This window comes from Daldinia childiae (genome assembly GCF_008694065.1).
Source record: "Daldinia childiae strain JS-1345 chromosome Unknown Scaffold7, whole genome shotgun sequence".
NCBI lineage: Eukaryota > Fungi > Ascomycota > Sordariomycetes > Xylariales > Hypoxylaceae > Daldinia > Daldinia childiae.
The window spans coordinates 1034291-1050676 of NW_022984648.1; the positions used below are offsets into that span (position 1 = coordinate 1034291).

A 16386-nucleotide genomic window follows, 5' to 3' on the forward strand; every position below is an offset into this window, starting at 1 on the left:
CCCCTCTCAATTTGCAATTCCATGAGAAGGATGGCCATGATCAAGTAAAATAAGTACTGTGCAGTAACGTATGGGGTCTTCCATTCTGGACCACCTGAAGTTAACGAGGGACCTGTGTTTCGTGAGAATGTAAGTAAAATATATCGAATTATAAATTTTAAGGGTATTATTCATGTCGCTGTCTAGTTAGAAATCTACGGCCATTTCGAAGAATTCCTCCTGCGTCATCCTAGGCATCCCTTTTACCAGTTGATTCGATTATCAGATAGATTTCATAAGCTTCGTTCCCCCATTTCGACTTCTTTATTTGCTTCGCTTGTAGATCTTCCGTAAGAACTCTTCGAAAATACCCTTCTTTAATCCTTCGCTCTCGTCCAAATGGGAGATCAACTGTTTAATCTCGCCGACAGCCTTCTCCTCGTAGTCCTGGTACAGTTTATCGAGGTTCATTTCGTTGTAGAGCTTCTTGATCTCGGCCTCGTGGGCCTTGTCCTTCCTGCCGTAGTGTTCCTCAAGCGTCTTGCGCTGCTCAGGAGTAGCTAACTTTAGGGCTTGGTTGACGAGCCAAGAGCATTTGTTGTCCTGGATATCGGTTCCGATTTTACCGATGTGCTCCGGAAGACCGAAGTTGTCCAGGTAGTCGTCTTGGATCTGGAAGTACTCGCCCATGGGAATGAGAATGTCACGAGCTTGCTTCAAGTTGTTAGGGGTCGCGATATTGAGCATGTGCAGCGCCAGAGCGACGGGAAGGTAGAAGCTGTAATACGCGGTCTTGTAGATGACAATAAAGGTATACTTCTCTAAGCTGAAGTTGTCGAGGTTCACGACATCCTCCGGAGCTGTGAGAAGATCGCAGAGCTGGCCAAGCTCGGTTTGCAGTGCTACCTCGTGAAATAACTCTACCATGTCGATGTAAGAGGGGTGGGTCCTGAAATGCTTCTTGAGTAAGGTGTAGATAGCAGACTCGAGTATGAAAGAATCGTTGATAGCAATCATACCGACGCCTTCCTGGCGATACCAGCATGGTTTCCCACGTCGGGTGATGCTACTATCCATAATATCGTCGGAGACGAGGAACATAGCTTGAAGAAACTCAATCAACCAGCCTAGAGTAGCAGCTTGAAAATACTGCTCTTCGGATAGTTCCTTGCCGAGAAGGATAGACACTGAGTCAGGAACTGACATTCCACGGTTGCATTTTCCGCCAACCGTATTTTCTTGGAGCATCTTCGTGTAGGGTTAGTATGGGATGCGGCAAATGATATTTAACCAGATTCAATGCTCTCAGAAGAGCATAAAGTTGGGTGGTAATAATAATCGAATCTCACCTTTCTGTACCAATCTTGCTGCTGCTGAGGCAGGTTGTATTGCTTCGCCCAAGCTAGGATATCTTCCTCGAGCTTGGGGAAGACAGATTCAAATTCCTTGAGAGTAGTTCTCTTAGCCATCTTGTCGACGAGGTGTTGAATATTCAACTGAAAAAATTATGTCTTAGGATATGTCTCTGGATATAAGGTCTAAAGGGAGGAAATAAGGGAAGTAAATGTCTCCTCTTATGACGGCCCGGGAAGTTGTATAGGAGTTGCCCCACACCGGGTCGACTTTTTTGTTGACGAACCGAGAATTTCCTAACCCAATGTATCTTAGTACGCTAGCTTAGAATGGTCGGTGCTAAAAGTTTTGTAGGTTTAATTTCAGTACCGCTATGTGTGATAAATAATTGTTGCACGGTACTACGTAATACATTATTTAGTATTACGGTCGCTGTCCCGCCATTGTCACAGCATGAGAAATACTGTGCTAGAAATTGAGAACGTGTAAAACTTTTGGCTTGATTTTTTTAGCTCAGTGCAGGGGTCTGGTACCTAATCTTTTTACTATGTAGCACCGTAACTAATACTTTAGCTACCTCATAATACCTACGATATGATATACCAAGAAGGCGGGAAGATAGTTCTAACGTCTAGTAATAACTTTCGTAGCTAAATCTCTCCCTTCAACTAATATTGTTGGAATTATCTGTCTTTAGTAACGCAAATCTCTAGAGGCAAATCTTGTACTCCGCGTAATTTGTCCTACACATAGCTATCTTCAATACATACTTAAAACTGATGGCGGTGAGGTGCAAGGGACCATGCGCTATCGGGTCGATCTTGTGGATATCTAAAGATGGTGGGTTAGGTACGCCGGTAGGTACATAAATTGATTGATATCTTATCGTTACCTCTTATCGTTATCTTATCGTAGGTCAATATTGATTTTCGAGGGGCAGCGACAGCTCCTGTTCATCCTATTCATCCTATTCATGATTCATGTGCTAAGTGCTAAGAGCTTTATAAAGCTTCGTTACTGTGAAACAAACCTGGGAGGACCACTTTTCTTGAAAATTCAATGTGTATAGGTTATACTGCCTCCAAATTTCGTTGCCATTCACACCTAAATGCATACAATCCAAAGCTCCAAGCACAATTGAACTGCGACGCGGTTTCGTCGTCGTCGCGTCTAACTACACCGAGCTATACGACTCATGAGGACCAGCCATAGGCGACATAACAAAGTTTCTTTGGTCATCTTCACGCATATATAACACGCAAACATGTCTCTTAATAGTAAGGAAAAATCACAACTCCGAAGCGCCCTACAGGAAGCAGTTATAAAATGCTCAGAGAGATGTCTTTATCAATCTTCAAAATGGTATTCTTTAATCCCCATTCCTCGCAACATTACACACTACGGATCCTAATCCAAGATATTATCTAGGGCAGCCGAACTACTTAACGCAATTGATGAACCCGAGGCATCGCCTGACGATTCTCAGCTATCGGATGCATCTAATGGATACCCATCGACAGCATTCGCCCAAAATAGCGACCCGGAAGAAGCAATACTCGAAGCTAAAGAGATAAACAAGTACCTTCTAGCCAAATCTCTCTTCGATTGCCGAGAATATGATCGCTGTGCTGCAGTTTTCCTTCCCGACTCTACCTTAGCTGGCATGGCATCCTCGAAAGAGCCGAATAACTCGACGCCCAAAGGCAAGGGGAAAGGCAAGGCCACAGCACCTAGCACCAGGACAAGCAGCGCAGAGATATTACCACAATTGAGTCAAAAAAGCCTGTTTCTTGCATTATATGCCAAGTTTCTCGCAGGAGAGAAACGTAAAGATGAGGATGCCGAGATAGTAATGGGGCCTCAGGACATTGGCACATGCATCAACAAACAGCTATTGACAGTCAGTCGCATTTTAGAAACATGGTTCGAGAAACGGAAATCGGATGACGGCGAAGAGATAGAAGGTAGCCAAGGGTGGCTTGAATACCTCTACGGTATGATTCTTGCCAAAGAAAAAAATGAAGAACTGGCCCTGTATTGGCTGGTCCGCAGCGTACACCTATTTCCTATGAATTGGGGTTGCTGGCTGGAGATGACTGCTCTTATCTCACGGGTGGAAGATGTATGTTACAGCACAATCTTGTTCGAGTTCGCGATCGCTAATTCAGTACAGTTAAATCGCATAATGCCTCGCTTACCACAAAACATCGTCTCCTTTATGTTCCATATACACACCTCGCTCGAGCTCTACCAGCACGATCCAAATCTCGCTAATTCCCTCGACCAACTACTCAATATATTCCCGACGTCATCTTTCCTGCTCACATGCGATGCGCTACTATCTTACCACGCAAAAGATCTCGTTGCAGCAGAACAACACTTTAGCAATATTCTATCGCTACACCCTCATCGACTCGACTCGCTTGACCATTATTCTAACATACTTTACGTCATGAACTCACGACCAAAACTCGCATTCTTAGCGCATCTATGCAGTAGTGTTGACAAATTTCGCCCAGAATCTTGCGTGGTAATTGGTAATTACTACTCGTTGTTATCCTTGCACGAGAAAGCTGTACAATATTTCCGACGAGCGTTGATGCTGGATCGCTCATGTTTGTCCGCTTGGACACTTATGGGCCACGAGTACGTCGAACTTAAAAATACACATGCGGCCATTGAATCATATCGCCGAGCTGTGGACGTAAACCGAAGAGACTACCGTGCATGGTATGGGTTAGGGCAGACATACGAGATTTTAGAGATGCATGCATATGCATTATGGTACTATAAGAAGGCAGCTGGTCTTAGACCATGGGACGGAAAGATGTGGATGGCCGTTGGCTCGTGCTTACAGCGCATGGGCCGAAATCAGGACGGGATCAAAGCTTTAAAACGGGCATTGCTCGCCGAGAGCTACTACGACACAGGTAGTAGCATCGGTAGCGGTGGTATAGCGGGTAGTCTCCGAGGTGCACACATGGACCCGGAGATCCTGCTACAGATCGCTAACATGTATGACGGCATGGGTGAGGAAGAAGACGCCAAGGCATACATGGAAATGTGTGTGGCGCAAGAAGACGGCGGGGTAGGCGACAGCCAGGGCGAAGGCATCGCAATCCATACTGATTCGCCAGGAGAGGGCTCGGAAGACGACGGCGATCGCGCTGGACGTGGAGAGGGAGGTACGGGGGTGACGGCGGCCACTAGCAAAGCCCGGATATGGCTTGCGCGCCACGCGATGAGGACGGAGGACTATGTTATGGCGAACCGCTTAGCGAACGAGCTATGCCAAGACGGTGTTGAGGTCGAGGAAGCGAAGGCGCTCATACGAGAGGTTAGGTCTAGGATGGAAGCTAACGGAATGGAATTACCGTCGGCGGGATAAGTCCCCTATAGTACGCTACGACACTTACGAATTACGACTAGCTTAACATCACAAGGTGCTTTGGAAGCTATGGCTTGTGCATTGATTGTGGCTAACGAATTATGATATCTGCATGAATGGGAAATTAGTGAAAATGAAATTTTCTCTATGGATACGACATCGACCTTTGCGGGAGCCTATGTGAGTCCTAGGTATCCCGTTGAAGATGGGTTATGGGATGGTGGTTTGCTGTGGGTAACCGAACCGTCAGGGATCCCGGTTCAAATGGCATGCTAGTTGCTTGACTCTAACCTCTACATAAACCTCAGCAACGTAACATATGCATACCAATACACAAAATTTTCTTCATCAGGATGACCAGAAGGTTTGCGGCCTCGTAAGCCCGAATAAAAGTCAGTCATTAGCACAAGTGAGATTCGTATTCCCATAACTAGATATAGAATAAGAAGTCTTAATAGTATGACGTGTATTAGATGCAGGCGGCCTCGTTTCCCAACTGTGTTATGTAGCTGTAGAAAGCCGATACCAATCTATCAAAGTTCGTTCAACACCGGCAGACTTCTACACTAAAAACCACTGAGATCTAGATACTATGTGGGGGTGTAGTGGTTGGTGGTATGGGCCCTTGCATTCGACCTTCTCTCTTCAGGTACTAATTACTAAGACCGTTCGATGACGGGCAGGTAAGGTATAGGTATATAGAGAAGGATAGAGAGGACCCAGATAGTTAATATATTTACAACTAATCATAACGTGCCAACGCATGAGACATGGCTTTTTTTTTATCTGTCTTTTTATTCGCTATTCCGCGTCTTCCCTTATGCGTGGTAGTATACGGATTATAAGATACCGGGTCGGAGTTAAAGATATTCCACATATCGAAGATGCTACTGTAACTGATCGGGACGGATATCTACTGCTACCTCATATTACGTAGGTTACCTACCTTACCTACCTACCTTGCCTTTTTGTATGGGGTTACATCGAGCTCACCTCGGTCCAACTCTCCCTTTGCGCCGCGAGTGAGGTCTGGGTCTGGGTCTTGGTTACCGAAGCCAGAGATACGGCGCGAGGATGGTCGCATTGTGTCTTAGGTGACGCCTATAAAAAGATACGGATTCTTACGGCTAGGGTAGAGGATGTGTGTATTGGTATTAGTAGGATTACGAAGTAGGTATAGTAAGAGCAAGTAAGTAAGTAAATCTAGCTCAGCTCTCGTAACAAGTGGTAGGGATAGTGTGACCGGTTTGTTACCAGACTTATCTTCCTCGGTAGACGACTTAACTATACATATAACTATATGGAGCTTATATTAACTATTTGTGTTACCGCAATCGCAGATTCATACCTTCGATATGTATCTCAAGTTGTATAAGATGGGCAGTTTAGGTACTTAGGCATGCAAACGCCGTAAAAGTATTAGCTGGCGAGGCAGAACGGCGTTCCGCCTACAGCAGAGACATGTCTCTTCCCTCATATAGACCAATTGCCAACTAGAATCCGCACAAACTTCATATATACAACACCTAATATACCATAGATCCCTATTTCAATTCCCATATTATAAAAATACCTAACCTATATATCTCACCTCCAACAAACTCTTAATCACGTCAATTATATATCGCACGAGCCCAGCAAGCGAGTGAATGACAGCCCGCCGTGAACTCCTTGCTTGCTTGCCCCGCGCCAGCTCGCGGACTAGCTGCATGGCGGCAGAGGAAATACGAGCTCCATGGCATCTTGGCGGCGCAGACATTCCACCTGTGCGGAGCGCAATCACATGCATATCGTTACATTTTCCCAGATAGTAGATACACACATATACACATACCTAAATAATATACTCAGCACTCCCTTACTACATACATATATACCTTGGGAGGTACCTACCTATGTAGGGGCGGGAGAGGAGCTAAGTGGCGGCCTGTCCCAACCAGGAGACGAAGAGGAATTCTCGGATGATGATGATGATGTTAGATAGGTATGTAGGTTAGGTAGATAGCCACCTTTAAACGGGGGCGTCATCCAAAGTTGTTCCGCTGGTAAGCTGTCAGATTTGCAGTAGATACCTACATACCCTTTAGTCACTCGTCTACCATGTCCCTAACATAGACGGTTCGTGAAATTCTGTGTCCAAAGAAGACCGCCTGTCAGCGCCGATTTCACGCTGCAGGGGTATCGAATCGAATGCGATGGTGCAGTCGTACAAGAGCCCGAGCGAAGAAGCGGGATATCGATGGGTATCCCTCTATAGGAATCTCTTATGTAGGTATGTAGATAGGTTAGGTACCTGGTAGGGACGTCATACCAAGCCTCTCAACAAAAGTAAGCCTCGAAGAAAACTTTTTTTTTTCTTTTTTTTTTCCCTCTTTCGACCTAACTAACATACATATAGGTTAGGTAGGCTGGCAGGTAGATAGGTAACCTAGATAGGTACGACAAAAACTTGGAAGTCCGTTCGTCTCTGTACATACATACATATGCAACGTGCATACACCTATCTAGATCCCTACCTCATGTGGAGCTAAGCCGACAAAAGCAGCAATAAGCAGACGGCTATTCGCCACCGCTCGCTGCTCGCTGCAAGCTGTGCCGTGAGCGACTATGTAGATTGGTGCTGTCAGCATTAGGGCCATACATGCACGATAAGAAAGAGAGACGAATGCAGAAATGCTCTGCGTAGTGGGTTAGCTCGCGGGGGCCAGTTGTCCGAACTGAGAAGAGGAGGAGGGTTAGGTTAGGTTGGGAACGCTGGGCATGTAAGAGGTGCGTGCGTGCGTGCGGCTACGATTCACTAAGGTGGTGTAATTCAGAGCGCAGTAGTGCTGCGGGTTGGGAAGATGGCGTTCAGCTCAAGCTAAGATACGCCAGTCAACGACAACCAGGCTGAAGATATACAGTTTTCACAATGAGAGTTACGATTGAATATAAGGTACAGCTTTGGTGTTTATTATGGTATTTTCTATATACGTTATTATTGCACCACCCAGATACCGGGTTAGCTTCAGGGAGTGTAGTTTCGAAGCTTGTCGGCATCGAATTAGCCAATATGCGTGCATACACGCAGATTAATATACTGGATATAAACCTCCCCCTTGTGTGAGCCTCAACATAACTCCGCCTTCCTTTATGCTAGCCCACATTATCTCGTCAAAGTCATCCATCATAAATAGCATGCCAAGCTCCCAGGGGTATCGCTTGGTTTAATGAGGGTATAGAACGAGGCCGCTAACCATTTCCGCTTCCAGATGCCAACCATATTAAATCATAGCTTCCAAAAGGTGAGGGGAATCATTCGCCGCCTAGGTATTATAAAAAAGCAAAAATGGGTATCTGTAAAACGCGATAGTACGAAGTTTCGTATTACTTCGTTTACAGAGCGAGGGCAGCGAGACCAGCAGCAAGAAGAGCACCGATGGGTCCAACCTTGCCGGCAGCCGCAGTGGGGATCACCACCGGGCCGGAGGTTGTGGGCGGGATGGGGACGTTAGTCGGTACTGAGGGAGTGGTGATGGGGACGGTTCCGGAGATGTAAGTTGACGGCGTCGGGGTGTAAGTGATGACCGTAGAGCTCACGTTGGAATAAGAGTAAGAAGGGGGAGGGGCAGTTCCCGTAGGAAGAAGAGTTGGCGTAGGGTACGAAGTTATGGTAACCGGGGGAGGTTGAGAGTAGGTAACAGTGCAAGGGCAGTCTTTTAGAATGTTAGTTTCCGTAACTTTTAGTATAACGAACTACTCTAAACATACTGGTGATGGTAATAGTGGTCTCTGTAGTAGCAGTATATGTCACATTATGCCAGGCGAAAGTAGTAGGAGACTAGTCGAAGCGTCAGTTAGACAAATGTTCAAGAAGTAGTAGTTATGATGTATTAGGATATTATACATACTGGGCAGTAAGTAGTATAGTCAGTTTCCACGACCGTTGTCCAAACTGCGGTCTCACCCCAAGCATTCGCAACAGCAAACAGCCCAACGACGGGCGCGAGGATCTGAGTTAGCTTCATTTTGATCGGTATATTAACCACGACGGTAAAGCGAAAGAACCGATATTATTATTATTCGACTTGAATCACTAAGCGATTGGAGTTTGCAAAACGACTGTGATGTCAGTTGAGATTCGACAAGTAGCGATTGAGAGATCCCGAGTGATATAAGATGTTGAAGAGATAAGTATGTTGGAAGTGCATGCAGGACAGCCACCTATTTATTTTTCTCTCGGACCTGGGAGGGTTGAGTTCTCATTGCAACCTTATGGTGGGCAATGGCAAACAGCCCGATCCGGCCGGTCCAGCCCGTAATCGCAGGCTTACATACAAGCTCAAGGGCTGGGAGCTCTTTGAATGATGCCATGCATATCAATGGCGGGCAGTTACCATATCGACAGACGCTTGTCCGGGGTTAACAAGCCACAAAGGCAGCCAACCATACGACCGATACATCTCTACCCTCGTAGCCGTCGTACGGTCGGATGCGTGATACGGCCATTTCATCGTCCTGATAAATAGAGGCTGCTATTCTGGTCACGATTCATCCTAAATTGCCCTGTCTATCTCGTAATGACTCGTCGTGAAGCTACGAGAAGAGCTATTGATACTTAGCTCCAAGGCTAGGTTATCTAGATGTCCAGCCTAACCTTTACGGAGCGGCGGTAAGGTACGTTGCATCCAATTTAGGTCCCATCTAGCGATACCAGGCCAGAGTAGGAGTTCTACTATAAAATGGCCATCTTCTTTAGTGTGATACGAGGTAACAGTCTCAGTAAACGGTTGTTACTCGTGAGATGTACGGACATGTCAGCATATCTCTTCAACAAATAGCTCTTTTAGATCGTGCGATAGATAAGGTAACAAAGATAGTCAGGCGGGGTTGGTGATGCTGAGCTGAGAATATGATAGGCGTTCAAAGAGCCTCCCCTGCCATTCTGGTCCATCAACAGAGGCTGACCTGAGCTGATTGGGCACGTCATATATTTCGACTTTCGGTTTTTGGTAAGCGGGCTGGCAGGGCTGGTGCAGAGACACGGTGGCTGTTAGGAGTCTATACCACTTGCGGCCTTATCAATGTAACGATTCTACCGAAAGGGCCGAGCAAAACCTCGTGTTGCTGAGCTACCAGTCATCAGTCACCAGTCTAAATAGAGTGCCAAGCCCTCTAGAATATCAACATTTTCTCATCTCTCCCACCAAGATGAGATCTAAAAATATGAGGCGTGAATATCTTCAAATTTGGTAATTAGCGATTGACTGATAAATTTCATATGATGTTTTATAAGAGAAAAGAGTAAATATTTGATCTAGGTAAGTTAAAATCTGAAAGATATGTTGTATTGTTGAAGGAAGGACTGTATTAAATTGTGGGTTGGTTGAGATTTTATAGGTTGAATTGGATAGAATGTATGATAAAGATATGCGAAAATGTACTCAAATATGTATCACTGCATGATAGGAAAGAGTGATACCGTGGTTCAGATCGCAGACGGAGATTCCAATCCGGTCAAAGCTTCCAAAAAGGTTAGAATACCTAACTCAACGCGATAACCGTGACCGTGGCTTCTGTAGATAAAGATAGCAATTATGATAGGCAAGTACATACGACGAGCATTAAAAACATTCGGATAATGGAAAATGGAATTTCCCCAAATATTTCTCTCCATTCGAAACTTTAACCGCAACCTTGGAAGCAAACCTAAAGTTGCCATCTGAAATATCTCGATAACGTACCTTGTGCTTCTCCGGTTGAAGTGGCATACTTGGCTCAATGTCTCAACGACAAAATATTGAAGTACAGACAGATCAGATAATATGGTACCACGACAAATATGTGTAAATGCTGCGGATTATCTTTGGATCAGCAAGAAAAAGTTAGCGAGCACCGATTGTCTAAGCTGCCGAAAGAAATTTATTAGGTCTGACAAGAATACCACGGGATTCATCATCATAACTGCTTCGTCTCTCCAGCAATCCAGGATATGGATAGAGAAACTCCCAGCGATGTCGGTTAACTAGCTTATCTAACCGCGGCTTCTTATGAGAGTCAGTCGGCGATATTCGGAGGACCGGCGACAAAAGTGTGAGCTTTTTGGACTTCTGTTCAAGCTACCAATACAGCGACCGCAAAGAATGACGGTAAGAGAAGGCTTTCCTCGTTGGGCCAATGATGGAAGAGGTATTTTGTTCTCTCCCGGATGAACCACAACCCATCCAAAAACGCCAATAGCACGTCATCACCGACATTTCCGTTACATCGCGGTTCCTGAAAAATTTGATGGGCTCGGCTTCAACTTGCAGTTCTCCGTTGATGCCTATTGGATAATTAGCAAGCGAACATGCCAAGCAACGGCCCGGAAAATTTTCAACTCCCAGCTTTCTTCTGATAGGTCGTCCGTATGGACCTGCATAATGGTATCTTACTTCTTGCTGACTGTTAGGTCAACCCTCACCGGCTTCGAATAGTACATTCAACATCTCGGTGTCTCTCTAAAAGGTGTACCTGCAGGCTGGCTTTGCTCCAATGAACTGGCTAACACCATGTGATTTGGCTGCAGGAGGAGAGGCCAGCTTCAGCGTCGAGGCTTGGTTGAAAGCTGTAATTCAGTGCATCTTTCTTCACCCTCTCAAAAAAAAACTTGTTTTATTTGATGGTTAAAATCTGCTCACAAGTCTCTTGATGAATCATCATACCCAAGCCATATAATCGTTCGCTAAAGCAGTATACGACTTCAGGGTTACTTGGAACTTCCGCGCGCCGCTCATGCTAGGTGGGATATGTCACCTCTCCTTCTAAGAATCGGATTTGGTCAAGGATTTGATACCGATGCATTAGTTTATGGCCCATGGCAACAGGCAACTACGATGCCGTGGATAGACTTGAAAGGCCGCATTTTGGCCGATGGATTAGTTGGTCGGTACCTACACTAACGTAAAGGAAGAGTGAAGAGATTTTAAGCTTCGACCAAAATCCTCCGGTATATGAATGACTAAGGACTGCCGATTGTCTTGATTATAGTTGGCTGTTAAGTTATAGCTACCTTGGCCACCATACAAACATGTCGTCCGCTACGGTTTAGCAATATATCCGCAAGTCTTTGTGGATCGCGATGCATGCGTGGCAAAAGCAAATCAGGATCCTATCCTGTCTCTTGGGTTCCCCCCTCCCTCGGTCCCGTGGTTGATGGTGTGAAGGCGCGGCCCCTAGCGCTCGACGGTCCGGAGTTGCGGGTATCCAACTCGGTGACTAAATCTCTAGGCGTTGGTATCGGTCCATTCCGGCTTAACACCCGGGTGCCTTAGTGGCTACGCAGCTAGGTCAATACTGGATCATGGTTTTTTTGTTTTTTTTTTTTTTTTTTTTTTTTTTTTTTGCTTGCTGATCCACTCGACCGTGAATAGCGTGAGGCCGACGATTTCGACAGCTGAGCCTTATTGCTCATATTTACCGGGACCGCACACCAATAGCTATGCTAAATCCCTCCAAGGTTCCCACAAGTTTTATATCACCATGCCTAGCCAGCGAAAGACTAGAACGTCTACCTTGTCTCCCTCACGAGATCTAGTCTTCTTGGTTGAGAAATTTGCTCGGGCACCAGTGCTATAGCGCCTTATCGAGCTCATGCAACTGCAGTCCGTTCAATAACTCATCACATATGTGTCACTACGTTGCGTTGGCTACGGAATGGCAAAAGAAAATTTTGCAAGCTGCAGTCATAGGTCAACCTAGTTCGAGAAGCCTCAATTACTAGTCTGTTTACCCCGTTGCGCTCACTCAGTTGGCATCATATTCCCGTATGAAGTTCCATCTCGGGCGCAAGGGATGTGCTTATTCTATCCCAATATCACCACCTTCGCGATGTTCTACAAGGTTGTTGTCATGTCAGCAGTGTATTAGCAATGTGAACAATTTACCTAAATGGTACCACGTATAGATTACTCTCGGCAGAGCGACTGAGCAAAGAATTTCATCCGAAGCGCAAAACCCAATGGCGACAGTCCATTAAGCTACATCATCGCAGACCTAGATGCGGTGATAGAATATACCTCTTTCTCATATTTATCGGGCGAGACTGCACCCTCTCATGGCCTGCCACATCAGTGCTAATGCCACATGGAATATGTCAGGTACCAGGAACAAGATCTTAAAGCCGACCAATCGGGTTCTAGAACCAGATCGAATCCAGAAGTTGCTAATGCAGGGTAAAAAATCCTTTACCTGTTTTCTTTGTGTGCCACCCCCTTCTAGTCCTTTGTAAATTTTCATCTTATCCTGGCAAATAGCCCACCCGAGTCTCTTGGATTGGTGGAAGCACAAGTAAAAACTTGTGATGCCTAAGTGACTGTCCTCACAAAATTCATAAGCTCACACCCCATCGTTATCTGTCAGCCCTAAAATAGTATCGCCAAGATTCCATCAGATGCCGTCCGCCAGGCTCCGCGACTTTCGAGGATGCGCATTTTATTGGGGTACTGCTGACCACTAATGTTTTCTAGAATAGCTCGGAGGGCCATAATTCAGATCAAGAGTTAATGCAATCACTTTAGCATTCTATATTTCACCGCCACTAGACTCATGCTGGGCTCAAATATATGGGTTTAGCAAAGTTTATCCCGACTAGAAGGAACCATTAGTGCGAGGCCCTTCATCTAAGTTGCTGGGCCGGCTGCACTTAGGGATGCAACCCTGATTCAGGAACAGGCAGACAGGTCATCCTTCTAGACCTCTACAGCTACCTCACTCAGGCTGCTGTGGCTGCGCTGATACATTCACGGCACCAGGGGGATTGGATGGATCCTGGATCATGGAATTGGTCTAGGACCCCCGCTGCATACTAACGCAGCACTCGCTCTAGACGTGCTTAACGTTTCTTGTACATTGGATACATAGAGCTCCTCGACGATTGGTTGAACTGAACAATGATGGTAGAGCCACGAGCCGACCTCGCGTGGTCTTTGTCCCTCCGGATTTTATATAAGACTTTGTATCATCCCGCATCCTAAGTCTATCTATCACTTCTATACCGCCATCAATCTTCTGATTCCATACATTCTCTTTCAGCTCTTGGTAGCTATCATTCCTTCATTTCAAAGCTTATTCGTGATACATTCATTTAACACGAAGCTATCAACCCTTAGCTACAACATACATTCCCTATCAACTGAATCCAGAAACCACAAGGCAACAAGCCATCAGATATAGATACTTTGACTATCACTTCTATCAATAAACAACAAACAACAAACAAAATGGGCCTATTCGCTAAAATCGCCGCCTTTGCTGCTGCTTCGGCTACTCTGGTTAGCGCCAACTCGTTCACATTCGTCAACCAGGACGGCGCCACCCGCCACATCACCTTTACCCCGGCTGCAGGACAAGCACCTATCGCTCCCATTACGATTGGAGGAAACGGTCAGGCTAGAGTGGACTTCCCCCAGGGATGGATCGGCAATGCTTACGCTTTCAACGAGGGTGCCCCTGACGTCCCGGGCATGCTCGCCGAGGTTGCCTTCAACGGCTGGAACGGCTTGACATACTTTGATGTATCGGCCATCGTGAACCCTAACGACGTTAACGGTGTGAAGGAAATGTACCCGGCTAGTCAAATGCAAGCCGCGTCCAAGGTTGCCGTATCCGGGTGCCAAGTGTTCCCTTGCGGCAGCGCTTACTACCACCCTGACGACATCCAGACCGTCACGACCCCAGAGGCAGACCTTATCGTTACCCTCGGCGGCGGTGCCCCCGCCCGCCGTGACGTTGAGGCCATGGTGGTCCCGCGTAACTACGTTCTCGGCAAGCTCTCTGCGTAAGCGGAGCTTTATCCTGCCTTGAAGGCGTTGTGCGCTGGGCGCTCGGAAACGATGACACGACTTTACTTCTACTGGCATTACCCATCCTTTACAACCGCCAACCCGCCGCGAGCCTAGGTGCTCTGCGCAACACTCACGACCTCGAGGGATCGTGCTGGTAAAACAATTACTTCCCTGGCGGAGTAGAAGATGGCATGCTGGTCAGGTTCCCTTCCTGGAAACAAAACCAAACAAACAAATAAACAAACCCGATACTTATCACCTTTCCCCGCATTCGTTGTCTTATATCTTGCAATTTTCTATTTACATGTATATACTTGAGGGTCGCACTTCTTAGTTTGCTTTGGAAGGGACAATTATACCCCCTTTTGTTGTGCTATAGCGAGATACCAGATAGATGGAACGAATAGACGAGCTCACGGTTGATTCCAAACAAACGAAATTGTTCATTATCCACGTGAAATTATTGCTTTGTTATGTCTATTGTCTTGTAGTGAGGTCTAGACTCGAGCCCCTTTGGCATAGCGTCAAAGCCGTAGATACGCACCTCGACACGTGGTTCCAATTTACTGTTTCTGATTATCTCTTTGTTTCTCACTTTCCCCTTTCCCGAAATCATTTCCCGCTACTAATTTTCTGTGAAACAGTTCTACGTAACTCATCAAGATGGAGAGATATTGGAAGTAAAAGGCTATCAACCCTGGTGGTGGTGGAAATGATCGACCCCCGCAGGATTGCGTGGCGCCTCGTCGATAGAATTACGCGGCACAGCATCGAAATGCACCCCAATCTCGACCCCGGACGAAAGCCACGAAACGATACCGAAATAAATCGAAACAAAAAGAAACATAAACACCAAGCCCAATATGTATATTAGAATACGCATTAAACTAGGTACTTATTCTCCTAGGTTAGGTTTGTATCATATCACGGAAATTCGAGATTTGTTATAGTTGCTCAATTCGGCCCATGTCATTACATATTTTTTTTTAAAGAGGTTATATTTAACTTGTAGTCCTAGTCGACGAACAGGGTGTGTGGGCTATTTATTGATATACCACTTACCGCGTTGGGAACCTTCACCCTTCCAACGTCGAAGTTCGGGTCGATCCCCCCGGACCTTAAATTAGCTTATCAACTTCCCGATACCGACCCGCCGCCTGGAACGATCGAAGTGTCCTAGGCCATGTTTCGTAATAGAGTATTTGGTAAGTCTCTCGCCGAAAGACGCATTATGTGCGGCTTGTTTCGTTTCTCACGCCGCGATGTCGCCTTTTGCTATGTAGATGCTAGATAGGTAGCCATGCACTAGGTACTCTCTGGCTTGAGGATCGGCCCCGGGGTCAGTGACCTGCGCCACGATGCACTGATGGAATTAGGTACCACAGGTGCGGTGTTGCCGCATTGGAAATATCCTAGAACTGACTTTCCTTAAGCCACGGGGGAGAGCGCGTGCATTGCTATGTCGGCGATGAGACGAGTAGGCTATTGGATAGCGCTGCGGGAGCACTTACACTTACACTTACACGGGCCCTGATACTAACACTAACACTTACACCAACACGACCTTACCTTCTTGCCTACCCAAGGTATTTATGTTGTATGTAGATATGAAGTAAGTTGTGTATAGGTATGTAGTTAGATGGAAACATGAATATGTACTTCGCCAAGACCTGTCGCGGTTCAAATAAAGACAATAAAAAAAACGTGCCAAAGCCGCAAACCGCCAAGCTTTTTTGATATCCCGGTTCGATGCCACAATGCGAGGGTGATCTTTCTTATCTGTTTTAACTACCTACACACCCCCTCCCCCTAGTATCTTAATTGGTATGTACGTGTATATGTGTGCGTATTGGAGATCTTGTT

At 46.1% G+C, this 16386-nt stretch overlaps 4 protein-coding genes across 4 annotated transcripts; 2 read left to right on the plus strand and 2 right to left on the minus strand.

The window, feature by feature from the left end:
* Window positions 1–303: 303 nt before the first annotated feature.
* On the minus strand, window positions 304–1448 carry GL218_06574 (Farnesyl pyrophosphate synthase; the record flags this gene model as incomplete). Its single annotated transcript, XM_033583296.1, has 2 exons — window positions 304–1227; window positions 1329–1448. 2 exons carry the CDS (start codon window positions 1446–1448, stop codon window positions 304–306), a joined length of 1044 nt encoding a protein of 347 aa, XP_033433421.1.
* Window positions 1449–2596: 1148 nt separating this feature from the next.
* GL218_06575 (Anaphase-promoting complex subunit 8) lies at window positions 2597–4720 on the plus strand (the record flags this gene model as incomplete). Its single annotated transcript, XM_033583297.1, has 3 exons — window positions 2597–2694; window positions 2761–3454; window positions 3506–4720. The coding sequence occupies 3 exons, from the start codon at window positions 2597–2599 to the stop codon at window positions 4718–4720; spliced, it is 2007 nt and encodes a 668-aa protein (XP_033433422.1).
* Window positions 4721–8095: 3375 nt separating this feature from the next.
* Window positions 8096–8727, minus strand: GL218_06576 (uncharacterized protein; the record flags this gene model as incomplete). Its single annotated transcript, XM_033583298.1, has 3 exons — window positions 8096–8415; window positions 8471–8540; window positions 8611–8727. 3 exons carry the CDS (start codon window positions 8725–8727, stop codon window positions 8096–8098), a joined length of 507 nt encoding a protein of 168 aa, XP_033433419.1.
* A 5232-nt stretch (window positions 8728–13959) lies between these two features.
* Window positions 13960–14520, plus strand: GL218_06577 (putative dnase1 protein; the record flags this gene model as incomplete). The annotated part of the gene is made up of 1 exon (XM_033583299.1): window positions 13960–14520. One exon carries the CDS (start codon window positions 13960–13962, stop codon window positions 14518–14520), a length of 561 nt encoding a protein of 186 aa, XP_033433420.1.
* Between the last annotated feature and the right edge of the window lie 1866 nt (window positions 14521–16386).